The sequence below is a fragment of the Camarhynchus parvulus genome, chromosome 9 (genome assembly GCF_901933205.1).
Source record: "Camarhynchus parvulus chromosome 9, STF_HiC, whole genome shotgun sequence".
In the NCBI taxonomy this organism is placed as follows: Eukaryota; Metazoa; Chordata; class Aves; order Passeriformes; family Thraupidae; genus Camarhynchus; species Camarhynchus parvulus.
Window position 1 is genome coordinate 21658364 of NC_044579.1, and position 21141 is coordinate 21679504.

The window sequence follows — 21141 nt, forward strand, 5'->3', positions numbered from 1 at the left end:
CCCACGGACCCGCCACCGCCCCCTCGGACCGGCCCCTGCCCCGCCACCGCCCCCTCGGACCCGCGCCGGCCGCCACCCCGAGCTCCGCACCTCGTTGTTGCTCTCCACACCCGTCCAAACCACCCCCCCCTCACACCGTCCCCCCCAAGTCCCCAACGCCCAGTCTGGGAAGTGACAAGAGGACACGGCGGGAAGGCGTTGGGGGTCCCTGGGGAGGGCATGGAGGGAGTCAGCGCCCCAAAAACATCCCAAATCTCCGTAACTCGGGCGGTCCCCCAAAATTCCGTTGTTCCCACCAATCCTGGGAAGGGACACAAGGACATGGCGGGGCTCTGGCGCTTAACACCCCAAATCTCCTAAAATTCGGGGGGTCCCCAGAGCACGCCGGGGATTCCCCGAAGTCCCCAACCCTCATCCTGGGAAGGGACAAAGGGATATGGGCGGGGCACCCCTATCACTGGGGTAGAGGGGAAAAATTAAATAATTACAATAATAATAAACCCCACAAACCTCGGAGACGACGCACATCACTGCCCTGAGAGACCACAGTGCAAGGGCTGCCTCGCGTTTGCTTACAGACACACGAGAACATCATTCTTCATGATATTGTTCTCGTGTTTCGAGGCTCAGAGATGAACTCAGCCAGACACCTGCCACTTTCAGAGTTTCAATAATATTTTAAAACGAAACCAGGAGGAAAACACCTTTGAAATTTCAGGATCACATGTAAGTACGCCCTATGTCTGCCTCGCAAACCTTAGTGTTTGTTGTGAACAGGAACAGAAGCAGTGTTTGTGTTTGTACTGCTGAGGAAGCTGTGGCCAGAAGCAGCAGTTTGTCGCGCCGGGTGTCACTCTCCAGGACCCGCACCAGCCAGCCTGTCCTGCAGTACAGCTCCCCTCCTGAGACATTCCCTTCCCCTGTGCCTGGCTGGATTTACAGCTTCCTTCTGCCTTTCCACGTCTCTCCTGAGACCCCAGAGCCGCTGCTGCATCTCTCGGCTGGGCCCCGGTGCCCACGGAAGGCTCAGAGGGCGCGGCGGGGGCAGCGGGGCAGGGAGCGCACACAGAGCCGAGCGGAGCCCGGCACGGACAGGGGAGTTCTGATGGAGAACGTGTAAAGGGTGCAGAGAAGATAAATGGAGAACGGCTGTTTTTAACCTGCGTATGCTGCTTTCACTCTCCCCCACCACGTCTCTACACTGTAAATAAACGAGCAGTTGTTTGCACAGGGTCTCCTTCCAGCAGCACAGGCTGCGACTGCTCACGGGCCAGTTAATATCACAATAAAACCCCACAGGTTCCGCCTTTGCTTCGGGCGCTATCTCCTTAAACCGAGAGCGCAGAGCAGCGCGGGCACAGCCGCTGCCGTGGGCACGGCCCTGCCCCGGGCCCGGGCCGCGGGCGGCCCCGGCCTCTGCCCCGGCCCCGTCACTGCGCGGCGCCGCCGGCTCGCAGCGGAAGCGGAAGCGGCGCGGGCGGCGGGAGCCGGGCGGGCGCGCGGCCGCTCGCAGGTGCGGTACCGTGGGCACCGGCGGGGCCTGGAGGGAGCGGCGGCGGCGGCGGGGCGGGCCCGCGGCGGGCGGCAGCGGCGGCCTGGGGGGCAGCGGGCGGGCGGCCGGGGCGGGCCCCGCGGAGGGATCGACACCGGCGGGGTCCCTCGAGCGGCCTCCGCGCCCCGCGGGGTCGGTCGGTCGGTCGGTCGGTCGGTCAGCGGGACCGAGGAGCGGCGGAGGCTGCGCTCGGGTTTTACGCCCCGCACCGTTAACACCCTGACGGGCCGGGTTTAATGTGTGTTTTGAGTCCTGGCTGCTTTGAGTCAGTGGCTGATTTCTAGTCGCGGTTAAATCGCCGTGGTTTGGTGTCAGCGGCCGTAGCAGGCAGCGGGAGCCCTTTACAGGACGTGCTGCCCCGGTGCGATCCGTGCCCGCTGATGTCGGTGGTCTCTGCCGTGCACCGGCTCGGTCCCGGTGCCCCAGCGCCGTGCCTGCTGCAGGACTTGCCCCTCGCTCCTTTGCCCGTCACCCGCCTGGCACCAGACTGACCCCGCAGCACATGGCACTGACTGGCAATGTGGGCTGCTCTATTCCTTCCCCCAAGGCTGGATGTGCAAGCTGCCCGGAGTGTTTTAAACGGAGTGATTGGAAGAAAAATAAGGAGGAAAAATATTTACACTGCTTTGCGGTGTTGTAATTCAGATTGGGTTTTGCTTTGTTACCTGGCACAGAGCTGGATCTCCTTGTGTCACTTTTGTTCATTCCCTTGCCTCTTGCCTCTTTTTCCGTGGTGTATTTTTCCTTGAGGTATCGGTCATTCCTTTGTTTTATGGCTGTTATTATTGAAGACTTGTAGATATTTCTAATCTGCAGATTTTCAGTTGGCTAAACTGTGTCAGGTGACAAATGTGTCATTTGGTTTCTTTCCTGTTTCGTACAGAAAAAGGCTTTTAATTCAGTTTTTCCCAGAGCAGGAAGGCAGGCACAAGAGAGCAGCATAAGAGCTTTAGCCATGAGAGTGCTGTTGGGTATATTCATTTACCTATTCCAAACTCCAGTGTGTGATTTTCAGAGAATAAGAAGGACCCATCTCTGGGAGGAGCTGTGAACTGTGGTTTTTCCTTGCACTTGGCCAATGTTTCACTCCACAAATATTGGCTGAGCTTCCCCCTCTGCACACAGGGAGTGATGGCTGTGCCCATTCTGTGATGCCATCTGTCTCTTTCCCAGGTGTGGCATAAAGCAAATGTCGTGTGCAGCTGACCAAGCTGCTCTTTGGAGATCACAGCAGGAATTTCTGGTTTTATTCCCAGAGAAAGAACAATGCCTGAGTTATTGTTGGGAAACATTTGGCTGGAGGGGTGTAAACTTTTAAAGAGAGGAGGATTTGGTTAATTTGTCTATGTATATGTACAGGTAGCTTAGAGCTACAGATTTATAACCCTATTCTTTATATTGAGATGGTCATAAAAAAGAGACAGAAGTTAGATCCTGGCAGCTTGTTGGGTGTGATATATGTAGAATTGCAGCAGGACATTTTTTCAGGTGCAGGGGGGACATGGAAAATGAGTTACCCAGGAGAAAAAGAGATAAAGAAATGAAAGAGTACTTGAATGCATATTGGGGGTGTAGTAAATATCAATATACTATAGTCAGAGAGGGGCAAAAAAAGCTGGAACTTTTGGAGACTGTAGTGGAAAGCCAACAAAAGAATTCAGATCTTCCATAAGCTTAAGAGTTGTGGGCAAGGAAATTTCACTTGGCTTTATTTTGGGGTGTAGGCCAGAGAATACAAAGGCTTGAAAATACACAAAATGAAGGACAATAAAGAAATGGAATAATATGGTTTTTTGGTCACTTCTTACAGTAGGTTGTGTCATTTGACTCTGTTTGTGTGATTTCATTAATTTTTCAGCTTTTAAATGTGTTGGTGCTTTGTGCAGCCAGGAAATACTTGTTTCTTCATTCCCCAAAAAACCTGAAGGACTCACTGGAGAACCTCACCCTTGCCTGGATTAGTCCACAGCTTCTGGATCTGTGTTGACACAAAGTGTGATTTTACTTCCCATAAAATGAACGTGGATTGTTTCCCCCCCCAGTCTGAAGTGTGTGCAGTTTGCAATACTGCTTAAAACAAGAAGTATCTGATGTTGGTGTCCTGGAACAGAAGGAAGCTTATTTGAAAGCATAAACACAGAGGAAGCTGGAATTGATTTAGGTTTAATTGCATCTCAGGAGTAAATTTGTAAATTCTTTTCCTCTCTTCAAGTTTGCGATTTTGTAAGCCCAGGTGAGAGGATGATCATCTCATTAATGTATGGCATTAAATGCAATTTTGAAGTCTTAACACACCTCTCAATATATTTGAGATCCTGTATTTATAAGAAGAGACCATGCAAAACTTATTATTTTCCTTCATCATTTTCAGTGTCCTATAAAATGGGAATACTTATTGCAGTGCTTGGAGTCTGGTTCAGCTCTTCACTTGTAAAAGCAGATTCTAAGGCTGTGACAACATCTCTAACTACAAAGTGGTCTTCAACTCCTTTACTCCTTGAGACAAGGTAAGCACTTTGTGATTTTTTTCTTTGTCAAATCAGAGTATGCATAAAGTGTTCTCTTTGTTATGTGGCACTTTGGTTTCTGGTCACTACCGGCAGTAATAACGTGGGAATGTGATCCCTGCTGTGCATGGGGAGATGGGAGGAGGATTTTAGAGGAGACAGGAGTAGTTGTTTTGTGTGGAAAATTCTTTTATTTTGCATTAGAGCAAACGTTATTAACCATAAACAACTACACAGTTGGTATTTTTTGCCTTATGAAGTTTTGCATTAGATAGAGGAGTTCAGCATGCTCCTGTGAGATTCTGCAGCTGAATGTATTTTATTTCAGTGTTGTAGGTTTTGGTACACGTCTGCTGCTTGCATATATTTAGCTTGGTAAAACTTGAGTTTAACTTTGTTCATGTGAGTTTTGCATTGATTAAAGTTAATTGCTTTGCTAAGAATTGTGCAAGTCACCCTGGGAACATTTCTTCTATGGTATTAAAGACTTTATTTCTAAGATGTTGTATAAAAAGAAAGCAAAATGCTGTCTTTTCAGTGCTAGTCTGCTTAGCTCTTTTGAAATCCCTCATTGTTTAATTTTGTCATGTTTCAGTTTGGAGATGTCAGTAGGACTTTCAGAATTTCAAGTTAGTGTGTGCTTAATTTTGTATCACTTCAGAGTATTGCCAAATGTGGAATTTTATCTGTTTTACTGCAGATTGTTTCACATTAAAATAGTTGAGCATTGCTGGGTTTCATTCACATGAGCATGGCTTTCATTCAGAGGACAGGTGTGTCCTAGGTGAAATTACTTTTCTGTAACCTTGAGAAGCTGAAGCCTGAAAGTTCCTTAAGCAGTAGAATGCAAAGCACAGGTTTTAATGCCAGGATTTAGATAACCCAGTGTGACAATGTGACATTGCTGGGGAAGAACTCAACCTAAGAGAGTGTGAAACAGTAAGCAAATACTCAAAATAATGTGGCAAAGACTTGATCTGTGGTAGCCAGAGGCTTTGGGTAGGGCAGGGTAGTTCACCTGGGAAGAACTGCAGCATGATGCAGCACTGCAGTGTGAAATCCCTCCTGCTGGTCACTGCACTGAGCCCAGCCCTGCAGTTTGGTACCCAGGTGTTCCAGCAGCACTTACCCTTGGACTGGAACACACAGGTTACTGTGGCACTGAGCAGGCTCCAAACCTTCTGTTGCAGCATCCTTTAGCGTAGCAAGTATGTTACAAGTGTGGACATGATACAGTGTTTGTGCTTAGCAATGTTCAGAGGATGAATTTCATTATGTAGCCTTGTATACCTGCCCATTATATGCTTCAAATATGGGAATTATAACATGATTTGAAGCTGTGACTTCTCCTTTTGCTTAAGAACAAGCAAACGGAAAATCTCCACCAAAGGCCACCAAAGCTCATAATTACAATTTGCCTCATGTACAATGTGTGCTTCTCATAAAAGAGAGATTCCAAAGAAATGCATTAGGGAGGAGAGCTGCCAGGATGGACCCTGCTGCCTGTTAGTGACATTTAAAGGATCAGGAGGTGCCTTACAAGCTGCTTGCATGTACTGTGTGTTTGTCCTGGTCTGCAGTGCTTTTTTGTTTGGGTTTGTTTGTTTTTAGCTTTCCTGCAGTGGTTTTCCCAGTAACACAGTTTGCTGATATAGGTGGTAGGTGCTAACTTTCTGTGAAGCATTACAAGATATTAGATTTATAATTTGAGAGAAAATTTGTAGATCTAACTCACTCTTCTCATCTTACTTAGTGAATTTTTATCAGAAGAAGGTCAAGAAAAATTCTGGAACTTTGTTGAAGCTAGTGAGAATATTAAGACAGCTGAGCATGATGGTAAGTTTTTATAGTTTTTTTCTCAATGCTGACTGATAGTTGAAAAATATACCACAGTATTCTGTCTTCCATCATGTTAATCCTCATTTGACTTCTATAAAATGCTTATTTCAGTAACATTTTTTGCTGTAATGTGCTCAAGGCTTTTGGATATCCATTTGACAAAAGCTGTAGTGGATGAGGCTGTAACATTTTGCTTGCCAGATTCTTTTTCAACATGAAGCATGAAATATTTTAAGAGCTTTTCTCTGTGTTACTGTTTCTCAGCCAAAATTAAATGGGAGCTCTAAACTGTTTCCCTCCTCCCCTGCCCATGTTTACATCCTCAAGAATGAATTAAAGAGTACTCTCCTGGTTCTCTGTGGAAGTTCACTCTCATCCAGCTGTAGAATTGGCTGTAATGAAATTGAAGGAGGAATGGTCATGTGCATACTCAGAATTCATGTCATGGGCTTCTGTTGGTATAAATCACACTAGGATGAGAAGCCCCCCTTCAATGAGACTATGGGATAGAAAGATAACTACTTGTACTTTGATTTTGCAGGTAGTGATTATTCTTCTTACCAGGAAATGCTGAAAGTGGCCTGCCAGACTCTGTCACCTTTACAACAGAATTTGTTGAAATTTTCCTTGTCTTTACGCTCCTACTCTGCAGCAGTTCAAGCTTTTCAACAGGTTGGTACAGGAAATGCTCAGGTGAAGTGCAGAGCATTGTGCCAAGGCTCAGGAAGGAGGGAGCTGTGGAAGGAAACATTTGAGAAATAAAAAACCTGAGCTGATTAACTGCTCTGTACCCCTGAGCTACTGAGTGGATGTGTATACAAATTTCATGAGGTGCTGAATTTTTGTCTGGAGTAGGCTAAAGAATTGGCATCTTGATATTTCTGCATATCTTTGTGCCTGCTGCACTAAGAATTGGTGCAAAGATTTTTGTGAGGACCATCTCTATGGCTCCATTGGTACTTGGGATGCTGCTGCTGTTCTTGTTGCTCAGCTGAACTTACTTGAAGATTGTAATCCATATATATGTGTGTGTGTATGTATATATATATAATGATGTATATCTATATATATATAGAGTGATTAGAACTCATAAATAAAAGTTCATTGTATTCTCTGTTCTTTTTTAATCTTTTTAATTCTTTGGAAATTTTCTCACATTAGGATGTAATTTATTTAAGTAATACTGTAAAACATCTTCCTCGTTCATGTGGATTAATTTTGTTGTTTGATATTTAACAAATACAGATTTTTGTGATGTCTAAGACAAAAAAAACCTCAACTAAAACCCCTACAATTGCAAGCCTTGCTTTCTGTACCTGCAACTAACCTTACAGTTAATAGTGACAGACTGAAAAATAAGTAAAGGCTTAACTCTCCATGTTGCAATTTTACCTTGCATTTAAATTATGTCATAAACATGGAAGAAGTATTAGTTTGGAATGTAGGAAATCATACTGTTTGCTGCACAGCTACACTGTTACTTTTCACTTGTTCTAAGGGCAAACATTTAACCTACATTATTATAAATGTTTTATACAGATAGCAGCAGATGAATCTCCACCAGAGGGCTGTACCCTGTTTTTTGTTGTGCATGGGGAGAAAACATGTGAATTTGACTCTCTTGGAAACCTTTTACAGGCAGCTTCAGACAGGTATTTGTTTAATTTCCTGTTACTGGATTAACCTCTTAAAATTTAACCTAACTTTAGACTTACTGCTGTGGAGAGTTTGTAATAAACTTTGTTTCTGTGTTCTTCAGTGTTGATTTCTCCTGTGCATTGTTCACACTGGAGTGGCAATCTCTTATTTGGTGTTAATTCAAATTGCAATGATGGTTTTCTTATCACTTACTCTTTGATAATTCTGCTAGGAACAGGAATGTGCACAGGAAAATTGGGAAACAAATTCTGGAAATTGCTGGAAACTGTTGAAGGGCAGTAGGAATTCTCAGGAGTGTGTAAAACCTTCAGTGTGTAGGGAAAATAGAAGGAGCTGGGCTGCATATTCAAATGAGAGTTAATGTAACAAATTGTTTTGTGAATGGCTGAAAGCATGCACAATATTTTTTTCTCTGTATATTTTTCTCAGCATTGACAAAGAAACCAGTTACTACATAATATCTTCAAAATTCAGATTACAAGAGCAAAACTTGTTTGTAACTACTAATAACAAAGAGAAGGTAAAAAATATAATACTTATTAAAAAAACACAAGCAAGTAACAAACCAAAACCAACCCAAATCCTTTCATTTCAGTTTGTTTTCATAATATGAAAACATTTTTGTTTTCAATACAAGTTTTTGTAATCTTGGTTATTTGGTTCTTTTAAGAATAAAGAATTTTTTGTCAATGTGCAGGCATATGGCATCTAGAGCTCACATGGTATTCTTCTGACTTACTGGGAATACTTTAAGTATTTATTGCACTTTAGACAAAATGTAAACAAAGAAGCTGAAAATAAACTTCTCATGCACTTTTTTGTTTGTACACTAAGCCAAGGACCAGGTTCATGTGAATTTGTGCCCTTGGCACATCTGTTCTATCAGCCTTTTTAATTTTTCATACAAAATTTATGAATCACTGCGGGGAGAGAAAGTTAATTGAAAATCTAAGGGACGTTGTTCATTTTTAAAATTAGGATCATATTCGATTCAAAATAGCTCTTAGTCACTTATTTCTTTTCATATGTTCATTTTTCACAAAGCTTTTGTCAATGTGCACCAAGTGCTGCCAGCCTTGATATAATATGTGGGAATAGCTCAACATATGTATTCAGGAAAATGAATAAACAGGGAAAAAACATGCATTTTGCATTGACTGAGGAAATGCTGTGACTCACACTGTGACTCTTCACTGTTCCCTCTTAGGCCAAAGCCATTTTTGTTCAAGGGGGACCACAAGTACCCAGCAGCAAACCCTGAAAGTCCTGTGGTCATACTTTATGCAGAGATTGGCTCAGAGGAGTTCTACAGACAGCACAGGAGGCTTGTTGCAAAGGCTGAGGCAGGAGAAATCACTTATGTGCTCAGACACTACATTGCTGTGAGTATATTTGTGCCTTCTAACAGAGGTATTTGAAATTGAGTAAATGGCCTTGGTTTTCAAAAAGAAAACTCACCCAGGTTTGTTCCCTTTAAATTGACATTTGCCTACTCTCGTTGTTAATTTACTTGGAATACTCCAAGTTTTATTTTTTTATTGCATGTAGCTGAGGAATACAGAATATTTTAAATCTCCTGATTGTTTAAGTATTGTTTGATTTCACAAATCCAGACTTAAATTCCAGATTAATTAGAGACCTTAGTGTAAAAAAAAGTTTCTCTACCCATATTAGAGCATGGGAAGTAGTCAGATCTTTCACAATCAGGCCACTTAGTCACTTGATATAAAAAGCAAGGATTAACATTTAGGTACCATTTTCAAAAGAAAGACATTGTTTCTGTAGTAATTTTTTTACAGAACCACTCTCTATTTCCTGGTTTCCATCTTCTTCCACTAAATTGTGCATAGCCACTGGATTAGTATTGAAAACTACATTTCAAAATGTATGAAGAACCGGAGTTCTTTGATTTGTTGCTTGAATATTACTAAGTATTGCCAAAACCTGCAGTGTAGCAGTCAGGCTTGAATGTGGGGAAAAAAAAAGAGCATCAGCTGGTTAATTTCTAATATTACTTGTACTTTTAATAAAATAAAGTCATGTATTGCATACAGTACTTCCCTTTAATAAAAGGAAGTAGTTGTTTGTCAGTGTTGGGAGGAGTACTTACATTCAAAATTCAGTGTATTACATTTAGATCTTGGTACTGTTATGTGACTCCTATATACTTCAAAATACTTTTAGAAAGTGGTCATGTTTCTCTCATTAAAGGCAGAACTAATTATGCATCTATCTTTTGGCATTATTTTATTCATTGTCATTCTCTGTGGTAGCTCTTCAGTGAATGTTTCATTTTTGAACTTTGAGCTGAAGTTCCTTTCCACCCTCTATCTGATTTGATGATACTAATCATCTGATTTGACTCTATCTCCCTCTGCTTTGCTCACACACTGAATCCTGAAAACATTGTTCTGTGTTCCTCTTTGCTTTGTGGATTTTGATGTTGTTTTGGTTCATAGAAATAATTCTTGCTTGGTGAACTTCAAGTGTGTTGAAAAACAGTAGGAAGTAAAATTATTAGAGTATGTTACTGCAGAGCCATTCAGAGTGTTTGTTTCTCTCTGCCCATTATGTCTGAAATCCCAGACTGGGATTTCTCAGCTTTGGGAAGTGGTAGTTTTTCTTTTTTGGATCAAACAAAGATGGCAATATCACACTGTTGGCTTTTCCTTACAGAATCCCAGCAAGGAAAAGGTCTACCTCTCTGGCTATGGTGTAGAACTGGCTATTAAAAGTACAGAATATAAGGCCAAGGACGATACCCAGGTGAAAGGTGAATTTTTATTTGAAGTATTTTAATGTGAACATTTAAATTTCTTCAAGGTAATTTTATACTCATTTTGCTATGAATGTCTGAATTGCAGATATTTTTCTTTCCTTAGCTCTGAAATCCTTTTGGGAGCATATTCCTTATGAAACAGATCTTTGCCATGGCACTTCCACATTTGTGAAATCCTGGAGTCATGGCCATGGACTAGATCTTAGTAATGGCACAACTAATGCAACTAATTTTTTACCAGCTACTCTGCTGGTGTAAAGCAAATTTCTCTAATTTGCCTTAACCTATTCATCCTCAGAGCAAACTGTGTTCTCTGTTCCTCATTTTTGTTTTTTTTCTTTTTTTGGGGGGGAAGACAGCATTCTCATAATTCTGCATGTTTTATTTTTGCTTTTGCTGCTTTTATGGAGCAATGATCTCTGCTCTACAAACTCCTGTGCATCTGCCAAAACTATTTTTATAGTGTAATCTGTGTGTGTGCTTTTTCTTTACATGTGCACATACACATACAAACCCCAGATTTTCCTGCTTTTCTTTTTGGGAATAGTTTGGTGCTAGTGGTGTTCTCTGTGTGTTTATAGGCACAGATGTGAATGCTACAGTCATAGATGAAAATGACCCTATTGATGAAGTGCAAGGATTTCTGTTTGGAAAACTAAGGTAAAATCCATTTGGACTTAGTCATATCAAAAAACCTTTTGCAGAAATGTTGATCTTTTGCTTTATTATTATTTTTTACATGTCTGAGTTTCCTGTATGTGTTAGCAGCATATTTTTTTATGTGGTAGTTTCTTTAAATTAGCAGCAGACTTTCTTACAGGAAACCACAGGAGTTGTTTGACCCTTGTATCCTTTCAGGCAGCTGTATCCTGACTTGTCAGAAGAGCTGAAAGAGCTCAGAAAACACCTCGTGGAAAGTACCAATGAAATGGCACCTTTGAAAGTGTGGCAGCTCCAAGGTAATCTAGATAAAGGCTTTCAGTTATGCTCTAAAAAACTCAATGTAAATATGTTTTCTGGTGTTCTACACTATTGAGGTTGTTAGTGGCTGTGTACAGTTGACAGAATTTGACTGTAAATTCCTGCTTTCAGTCTCACTTGGAAAATACTTGGTTTTTAAAGTACCTTTTCCAGTTGAAATAGCTTTTGGCATTGTTTCATGGGACTTCTGACATGAGGATTGTTTTCTATATTGTGAAGTACAGTGAGCTCCTTGCTCTTAAACTGACTGCTTGTATGGTCTGCTGAATGCAGAAAAGGAAGGAATGCAAAGTTTCTTTCCATGATCACACTTCTGATGTGAAATCTTGAGATTTCTCAAAACCAGAGGAAAACTGTATTTCAAAGTCAATTACATATTGCTCTGGCTTCATTCCCTTAAAACATCTACAAAAAGCCTGTGAAAAAAGCTTTTCATCCTCTTAAAAAGATTAATTCAAAGAGGTGAATGTATGTTGTAGCCATGGGGAATCTACCTTTATCAGTGGAAGGGCAGATCCTCCCAGCTCAGCCAAAGAGGGTTGGTCTGGACTCACCTAAACAACCTTTAGGCAACATGCTCTGCTTCCCTTGGAGAGAGTTACTTGCTTCAAGGCAACACATAGAAGTTGAATACAAAGAAAATGTGTTTAAAAGAATCTATCTATAGGTGCAGATAGAAAGGGAATTTCCTTAGGTAACATACAAAAAATTTGCAAGATGAAGTTAAGATGTCTCTGCATTGCCTTGTTTTCAGTTTTGAGTTGCTGACCTCTGTTTTTTCACTTCTAAGATCTGAGTTTTCAAACTGCTGCTCGCATTTTGACTGCTCCCCCTGTGGATGCCCTGATGGTCATGAAAGATCTTAGTCAGAACTTTCCTACAAAGGCCAGGTAACTTGAATTTTGACTCCTGGAAAATTTTATTACTCTCCTTTTTCTGAGCAGGACCTGAGACAAGCAGCATTGGCTGGCTTAATTCTGACTTTCATTTAGCTGGAAGCAAACACTGGGGAATGTTTATGCTGGGAAGTTCTTCAGCCTACTGTTACAAAGAGGATTTCATGGTGTTTTTCTTGGATGGCAGCTGATGTGGACTGCTAGAAAATTTGCCAGAATTCCAGTGCTATTTTATTGTGAAATACATCTAAACCTATTACATGAAGTCATCAAGAATTTATTGGCTGGGTTTTCTGTTTAATGATCTTAACATTTATCTGTTTACAGGGTCCCACTCTTCTTTTGGGATCCACATTGCCAAACAACCCAGTCAGTCTCATGTCAGAGCCTGATGTGCAAATCCACTGGTTTTTGCACTTTGTCAGTGACTGTCTTTAACATATTCAAATCAGTTCAAAAAACTCCATATGACCTGGCATGGCCAGCCAGGCTAGAGATATATTTCTATTGAAAAATTCCATTGCCTGGATTGTGAAGATGATATTACAGAACCTTTTTGAGGGGGTGGGAGATATACCTGAGATGAATGTAAAAATAAACTGATTTCTGATCTTATTTCCTATTACATGTTAAGTTGTTATTTAGAGCTTCTTAAGGCAGGCATTGCATCTCACAGTGTTTTCAGGCTGATCTGTGGGCTGTACTCACCCACTCTGATGATGCAATCACTGGATCCAAAGTAAGGAAAGAAATGGGAACCCACCATGAGCAGTGAAATCCCCTATTTTCTCTTGTCAGCCTCCATCTTTACATTTTTGGCAGCTGCATACTTTTATTATGGTTAATGTGAAATTAGACCCTGAGAGTTGGCATGTGGTTAACATTTTTGTGCTGCTGGATTATAGAGTGTAAGAAAAATGCTGCATCCTACTATTTATGGTGTCACCAAGTGCAACTGCTTTTTGCTGCACCTCTTTATACTAGAAGGTTAATTATCTTAATATGTAAGGTACAAAAGGTAGATAAGTAGATATCTCTCCAGTAGAGAAACAGAAGGAGGATTCATAGCATCATGTTTTTATTTTTGTAGAGCCATAACAAAAACAGTTGTTTCTTCGGAACTCAGAGCAGAAATTGAAGAGAACCAAAAGGTAATGTGTCCAAAAAGTAACCCAGTGCCTTTGCCTTAGGTTTACACATTACTCAAGATAATGACCCAGTATTTTCACACACAACTTTGTAGTATGCATCTGGGAAGTGAAGAAGTGGTGGATTTTCAAACATGGATGAGGAACATAATTAAACTTTGCTCTAATAGGAAAATACTGCTCTGGTTAGAAATTTATTTGCTTGAAAGCAGCTGTATTAAGCATCTTCCTACAGTTTTAACAATGCAGAAGAAAATTAGTTCTCCTTATCCAATCTGAGATGATGTTTAGATATCTGTACACATCCGTGATTACTAGGAAATCACAGAATAAATTCAGAACCTGCCATGGCTTTAGACTGATTCATTCTGTGTGGAGGAAATGGTTTCAATGTTGGTGCTTAGTGAAGGGATAAAATTTACCAGCTAAGTCTGGATGTGCTTTGAAACAGAATCATAAAACTCCCCAGGCCATGAGGGGCCTCTGGGGGTCACTGAGTAGGTTCTGTGTTTGCAGAAGTGTTTCAGACACCTCAGCTGTGTCCTTGGCATTAGCAAAGCACTGAAAAAACCACCAGCCACCTGGGAATTTTGTATAGGCTTTTGTACAGAAATTTGTTCAACTAAAATATGCCTGCTAGTGTGGTCTGGATGGAGTGCAAAATAAAAGTTTAAGATAGTACTGAAAAAAAGTCAAACAGCAGCATTTGCTATTTGAGCTACATTGCCCTGTTCACACTTTTCAGTCTCATTTGGTATTATCAGAAAGAAGACAATGTATGTTAAGTACACACATGTTGTTTAGAAATCTAATTGATATTTGGGGAGTCTAGTAGCAAATGCAGAGCTACTTACAAGTCCCCTGAGGTTCCTGTTCTGAGAGAGAAATGCCTTGTTGTTCAATAGTGATGAAATCAGAGGTGAAGGGATGGGGTTTGACACTTGTCCCATGTGGTTCTGGAAGGGACAAAGTATAGAATGTAAGTCCAAGCTGAAGCTACCTGGTGGCCTTTCTGTTGTGTGTTAGATCAGACTCTGGCCCACCAAGTAAAGCCATGATTTTGTGGATTCATTTTTATTCAGAGGATACCTGGGCTGCTACATCCAGACCAGGCTATATCTAACTGTGCCCTTCAGAGCTGTTCCTTGCACTACTCACTTTGTGTGGGTATTATTTGATAGTTAAGTTCACTGCTACTGTTACATTGGAGTTTACTATGTAATTATCCACAGAAAGTTACACTTTAACACTCAGCTTTTCTTTGGGAGCCTTACTAATTTTATAAAAAATGTAATTTTTTTCTGATCAGAAGCTACTTTCCTGTTTTTTGGTACTTCATGTGGTACTTACTATTCCTCTGTTTGCTTTGCTCACAGTATTCATGATGTAAAATATCCAAACACAATGTTTCTCTTTTGCTGTTCATCATGCCTCTAAATAGAAATTTGTAACTGGTACTGCAAGACAAGACCTATTGGAAAAAACCAACATTAAACTCTTTAATAATATTTTCTGTATTAGAAAATATTAGAGCACTCTTCTAATGGCTTCCTACTTCTTTTCAGTATTTCAAGGGAACATTAGGATTGCAACCAGGAGATTCTGCCCTATTCATCAATGGACTGCTTATTGACTTAGACACTCAGGATATATTTAGGTAGGAATGTTTTATTTTTCACAATAATTGCATCCTGCTTAGAAACTTGCATCTTGCTTGTGCTTGAATGATAAAGTTATTTAGACAGTTTTGAACCTTCTTCATAATCTAGACTAGGTTTAATTGTTAAGTACTGTAAAAAGAAAATAATGGTTCCTTGTCTTATTCCTAAGGGCATTTCCAACAAAAAATCTAATGTGAAAAGAAGTCACCTTTGTGCTGTTCTTTTGACCTGTGCTGTGACTAGCAAGATTTTGTTTTCTCAGCCTGTCAGCATACAGATTTATTCTGAAGACAGCAGAGTGATTCTCAAAAGATAAACCACTGTAAATTTTTCATCTGGAAACCACCCTATACCTTTGTCAAGATGTGTTTCAATACTACATATGTGTATGTGTATATAAAATGGATTAATTGTCCTGATTTAACATTGCTTTTCCCAGTTATACAATATTAATTGAATAGATTTAAGTCATCTCAAGTTTCTTAGGACGGTAAGAAAGAGGTGATAAATAAGAACTAATGTCTGGACAGACAGACTTGTTTATTCCTTTAATCTGTTAACCCTTAGGGTAAGAGCAAGTTATTTGCTGTGGGGTTAAAATTCAACCCCATTTTGCTTTTCCTTGCAGCTTGATTGATGTGCTCCGCAATGAAGCCCGAGTTATGGAAGGCCTGCACAGCTTGGGAATTGAGGGAGTTTCCTTACACAATGTCCTGAAGTTGAACATCCAGCCATCAGATTCTGACTATGCTGTGGACATCAGAAGCCCTGCCATTTCAGTGAGTTTGGTTTTTGATAGAAATACTTGATTTGCTGTTGGGCAGTGCATTCTTAAACTGTCAGGGGAGCTTGTGTCCTTGTCTCACAATCAGCTCTGAAACTGCAGTGAAGTAAAAAGGATAATAAGGTTATAGTTAGCACTTTTTAAAAGCTTTATTCCTTCAATATAGTATCTGATTTGAAAATATGTTAGTCTCAGACCAGAGCAGGAGGATTGTGAATCATGTAAATGCCTTTACTTTTCCTTAGTGGATCAACAATCTGGAAGTTGATAGTCGATACAATTCCTGGCCTTCCAGCGTGCAGGAACTGCTGCGTCCCACATTTCCTGGTGTGATCAGGCAAATCAGAAAAAACTTCCATAATTTTGTAAGTAATAATCTGACTGGATGAAATGTGCATTTGTTTTGTCGAGAGCAGGAACATCAGCTTTTCCAGCTTACCTCACATATACACTGGATTCCCTGTCACTTAAATAGCTTGAGAGAGAGGATGTTTTTCTGAAAGGTTTTGTTCTGCTAGTATTAGTAAATTATGGCTGAGATTCAGAGATTCCTGAGCATGATGCTGTGGCATCTATTAAATGCCAGGAGTTGTTTTGTCAGTGGACAAAATTATCATCTGATAAATAACAAATTGATGTATTTGAACTTAGTGATAATACCTGTAGTTGGTTAATGAAATCTGTCAAATCTGTTAACTATTGTCTTCTTAGCAGAGTTAAGATGAACTTCAGTTGTTTCAGTTAGAAAGCATTCATGCACCAAGACTTGAACAAATGATCAACAGCCCTCAGCTTAGTCCTGCTGTCCTCGTAGTCTGTAGGTAAATTACTTGGATCTGATGAAGAGTTTGCAAATTGTGCACTGTAACTCTTGTCAAGTGGCCCTATACAGAACAAGAACTCTGATTGGGGAAAAAAGGGACTTGAACCATCTGAAGCTGTGGGAGCTTGGATGGGTTACCTTTTTCTCTGGAGTTAAATACTTTTAGCATAGAAATTTTTAAATTCTAAGACAACAGTTGCATGAATGAAGGGCCCTATATACAGTCTGGATGGCCCAGTTCTGTCTGGGTTGGGACAGAAGAGAATATCTTGGCAACATAGGCTCTCCAGGGCATGAAAACTTTTCTCTTGCTGTTTTTATACAGGTGCTGATAGTAGATCCTACTCATGAGACCACGGCAGAATTACTGAATGTGGCAGAAATGTTCTTCAGTAACCACATCCCACTGAGGTAATCATAAAATAAGTGTTTTAATGTTTGGGGGTTTTTAAATTAGTTTTTATTCATGTGACTTTTGCAGTTGTAAAATTCTCATTGCTAGGACACTGCAGATATGTTACATTCCTTGTGTTTGAGGTATGTGTGTATTTTTTGAATATAACTTCCTCTACTAGCAAAACAGAGTTCTGTTTTTTGACAGTCCAAAAAAAATTTCAAGTTTTGGATGGGAGAGAGGTGAAAAGCAAGATTCTGATGGAGTCATTACATGTCCTAAGTTTGATTCCTGGCTGCTCTCTCAACATTTTCCCAGGCTATTCTAGACAAAAAACCTGTGTTTAAGATGATGATCACAGCATGCAGTTGTGTGAAAAGTGAATTCTTTATGGAAATGATGACCTGGGGATTTGTGTGATTGCAGGATAGGACTAGTCTTTGTGGTTAATGACTCAGAGGATGTTGATGGACTGCAGGATCCTGGTGTTGCCCTCCTGAGGACATACAATTATGTGGCACAAGAAATGGACAATAATTATGCTTTTCAGACCGTCATGTCTGTAAGTATTAATTAAAAAGAGAAATTAATGTTTTAATATTTTCCATGTACATAAGATTATGTTAATGGGCTAATATGTAGCTAATGGAAGGAATTGTTCTTTGTCTGGGGCAGTATGCAGAGTATCTCCAAATACTGGTACCACAGAACACGTGTCCTTGTAATGTGCTTCTTTAACCCAACTTTAACAAGTGAGACCAGGTTTCATTGTGACACGTTTCATTGTGACACTTAACACTTTTGCATGTTTTTCTGATCCTGTCCCTTTGCTCATTCAGTCTCTGAGTTCTGAGCTGCCCCATCCCTTCAATGTTATAATTTGGTTTGAACTATTCCAGCTCTGTACCTTTGCCACATCAAAGGACAATACAGGTGCTGGTAAACGAATTTCACCTGTGGTTTGATACTTGTACAAATTGGCAAGCTGTGACATTAAATTGCTGGTTACTTTAAGACAGTTACTTTTATTCTTTTTATTTTGGGTGTGTATTTGTGGCTCAAAGTAAAATCTTGTGCCTTCAAGAGGGAAAGAGTTACCTGCTTTACTTGTGAGGTTGTATTCTTCATAAGCATATCCCAAGTTCTGAAGGGAAGGTAGCTCCTTGGATATTCTTTATTTGAGGCTTTTTTCCCCAGAGAACTCTCTGCCCTCCTCAAATACCTTTTCTAATTAAAGATGCAAGTTATTATTTAAAGAAGTATATATATCTCACTGGAATGACTACAAGGTATAGCAAGATACTTATAATGGCTACAAGTGCTTAGGAGCTGTTGCAACTAATAAATATGAATATAAGTTTTGCAGTCTGGCTGTTAATGCCCTATTATAACTACTGTAATACAGGTGACAGGTCAGTTTGCCTTTGAGGAGGACAGAGGCTTTACAGTTGCAGCTGTAAACTTGTATTCTCCTTTCAGATCTATAACAAAGTGAAAACAGGAGACCAGCTGAAAGTGGAACACGTTGTTAGTGTTCTTGAGAAACAGTATCCTTATGTGGAAATCAACAGCGTGCTGGGAATTGATTCTGCCTATGATCAAAACAGAAAGGTAAGAATTCATCAAGTAGAGCTTTGTTTTCCACTTCTTGTGCTGCAATAGTTCTGAAAATATAATTACATACAATTTCTTGGTCCAGTTCTCTTACTAACCAGGGAACTATTTTGTTGCCACCTTAGGGGATTTCTAGTTATACTTTACTGTTTATGTTCAGCACAAGCTTTATATATTATACGTAGTACATATAATGGAATATATTTTACAAAAAATTTATGTGTAAAGAACTAAGATAGCTTTCTTGTGATTCATAATTCATGCTTCCATTATGGAATGCAGACTTCAGTAGAGTCTAAAAGTGTTTGCAAAAAAATCAAAGTGATGGAGTGGTTCATGGAAAAACCAAGAGGCTTAACATTGGGAGGGATCAGTGTGGGGCTTCTGAATCAGTATTTGAATACTGAGTGAGATAAAGCCATGATTATGAATTCAAAATTCCTTTTCTATAGCAAGACATCCAACAGATTTCTGCAAATAGTTCTTGAAGTGATTTCTAGGTCTGATATTCTTCTGTATGGAGAAAATTAGGAGGGCAAATCACTATTGAACCAGTTATATGTGAGATGAAGCAGATTTTATTTGAGGTTTTATGGGGGGATGTTTCTTATTTTTTGTTGTCCTAAAAGAATTGAAAATACTGTCACCAATAGCTCTTAGCACACCTGATGCTGCCTGTTGTAATTGTAAGGAATGCAGTCAGGGTTACAGAAAATAGGCTGCTATGCTTATGAGTCTTCCAATGCAGGATAGTGAAGAGAAAAACATTTTAAGGAAATTAAAATCCATAAAACTAAGACAGGCATTTTTGTATGAGAGGAGAGGCCTCAACCAGAACCTCTAACCAGCAGAACCTAACCTAACTTCAACTTCTAACAGGGTGTCTGTCAATACTGGTGCACTTTTCAGAGGTTACATGAAACAGGGAGATTTCTCTTGACAAAATAACTCCCTGCCTCACAAGTAACTGTTTTCTTACAGGTTTAAGAAATGCATTCTTAAAAAAAAAACAAAAGTTCCCTAGCCTGCCTTACACTACAGCTATCACTGCTTGCATTGCATTTGCTTCCACAGACAAAGTGATGTTTCCTGTGGTGCATCTTTTGCCACTACCAGAAAGTGCTCCTTGGAATTAATTTACAAAATGAACTTAAAGGAGTATTGTGCGCTTCTGTATTGGGAAGGAACTTTTTTTTTTTTTGAAAGTTTCAAAGATACATTGTCTGTATCTAACAGAAGTGGTGAGGATCTCATGGTGTGTTTAGACTTGTTAGGAAACTTTGTGGCAAAGGGCTGATGTGCTAAAGCTGCTTCTGTTCCTGTTTTTAGGCAGCAAGAGCTTACTATGAGCAAACTGGTGTAGGCCCTCTCCCTGTTGTCCTGTTCAATGGGATGCCTTTCCAAAAAGATCAGCTGGATCCTGATGACCTGGAAACTGTGACAATGCACAAAATCCTGGAAACCACGAGCATCTTCCAGCGAGCTGTGTACCTGGTGGGTGCTGAGCTCCTCTGTGGATTGAGAGAAACTAGATTTGGAAAAGCTGATTCACAAGTCCCTGGCTACATATTATACATATTATACAAGACAACTTAGCTTTCAGAATTGCTTTCTGCCTTTTTTTAAGGTTATATAAGGCAATTTTATATATCAAATAAGAAATAATGCTTCTTTCCTCTCTCCTTCAGGGTGAACTGTCTAATGACCAAGATGTGGTTGAGTATATCATGAACCAGCCTAATGTTGTTCCAAGAATTAACTCAAGAATCCTAAGGTCTGACAGAGAGTACCTAGATCTGACAGGAATGAGTAAGGGATGCTTTTAATTGTGTTAAACCTGAAATGTCTGAGTGAAAGACTTGCTGTTCCAGTGGAAAGCTCAGGTGGCAAAGCATTAACAGCACCTGAAGTGATGACCCAGCCCTGGTACAGACAGATGTTTATGTACAACATTAAATGTCTACTGATTTTCAAAATGGGAATTTGTTTTGTTTTTATAGAGACCTTAAGGGGAATATGACTCATGAAGCTGAGAAATTATATAATGCATAAAGCAGCAGTTTGTTTCTTAGTTCTGACCTTTTTTGAGCAGGCTTGGCAGTCATCTCTGGAATTAATTCAGATTTAGCAAAATGTTCCCTTGCTAAATGAACACCCAATACAGTGACTGCAGTACAATGACATTACTCCTGCCTTTTTTGAGTTGCTTGAAAAATAGTGACAGAGTGGATTTTTCAATGTATATTATTTACATACACTAGTGTCAGCTAAGTGAGACTTGGAAAATTCTTTCAACTGACTTCTCCCTATCAAATATGCAATGTAGTTATTAATGTAACTTCTGAGACAGCAAAATTCATTTCTCAGCCTATATATTAACAGTGAAAATGAGACACAAGCACTATCACAAGGAGCAAAATGGGATGTGTTTTTAATGTTCTGGTAATAGTGATTTTATTTTCATTTTACATGGAATAGTTGCTTTGGCATTTAATGCTTGCTCT

The 21141-nt window shown here is 40.1% G+C and overlaps 1 protein-coding gene across 2 annotated transcripts in view; it reads left to right on the plus strand.

The window, feature by feature from the left end:
* Positions 1-1462: 1462 nt before the first annotated feature.
* UGGT1 (UDP-glucose glycoprotein glucosyltransferase 1) overlaps positions 1463-21141 on the plus strand; it is a 39724-nt gene continuing 20045 nt past the window's right edge. For both annotated transcript variants that reach the window (XM_030954252.1, XM_030954253.1), the window contains exons 1-19: positions 1463-1513; positions 3924-4059; positions 5813-5895; positions 6440-6570; positions 7438-7550; positions 8765-8939; positions 10234-10330; positions 10918-10996; positions 11195-11295; positions 12108-12207; positions 13304-13364; positions 14927-15018; positions 15651-15801; positions 16052-16171; positions 16955-17040; positions 17450-17585; positions 18503-18634; positions 19967-20131; positions 20326-20446. In XM_030954252.1, the coding sequence (XP_030810112.1) occupies positions 3935-4059; positions 5813-5895; positions 6440-6570; positions 7438-7550; positions 8765-8939; positions 10234-10330; positions 10918-10996; positions 11195-11295; positions 12108-12207; positions 13304-13364; positions 14927-15018; positions 15651-15801; positions 16052-16171; positions 16955-17040; positions 17450-17585; positions 18503-18634; positions 19967-20131; positions 20326-20446 (2068 nt within the window). In that variant the 5' untranslated portion in view covers positions 1463-1513; positions 3924-3934. The remainder of the gene's footprint in view (positions 1514-3923; positions 4060-5812; positions 5896-6439; positions 6571-7437; positions 7551-8764; positions 8940-10233; positions 10331-10917; positions 10997-11194; positions 11296-12107; positions 12208-13303; positions 13365-14926; positions 15019-15650; positions 15802-16051; positions 16172-16954; positions 17041-17449; positions 17586-18502; positions 18635-19966; positions 20132-20325; positions 20447-21141) is intronic.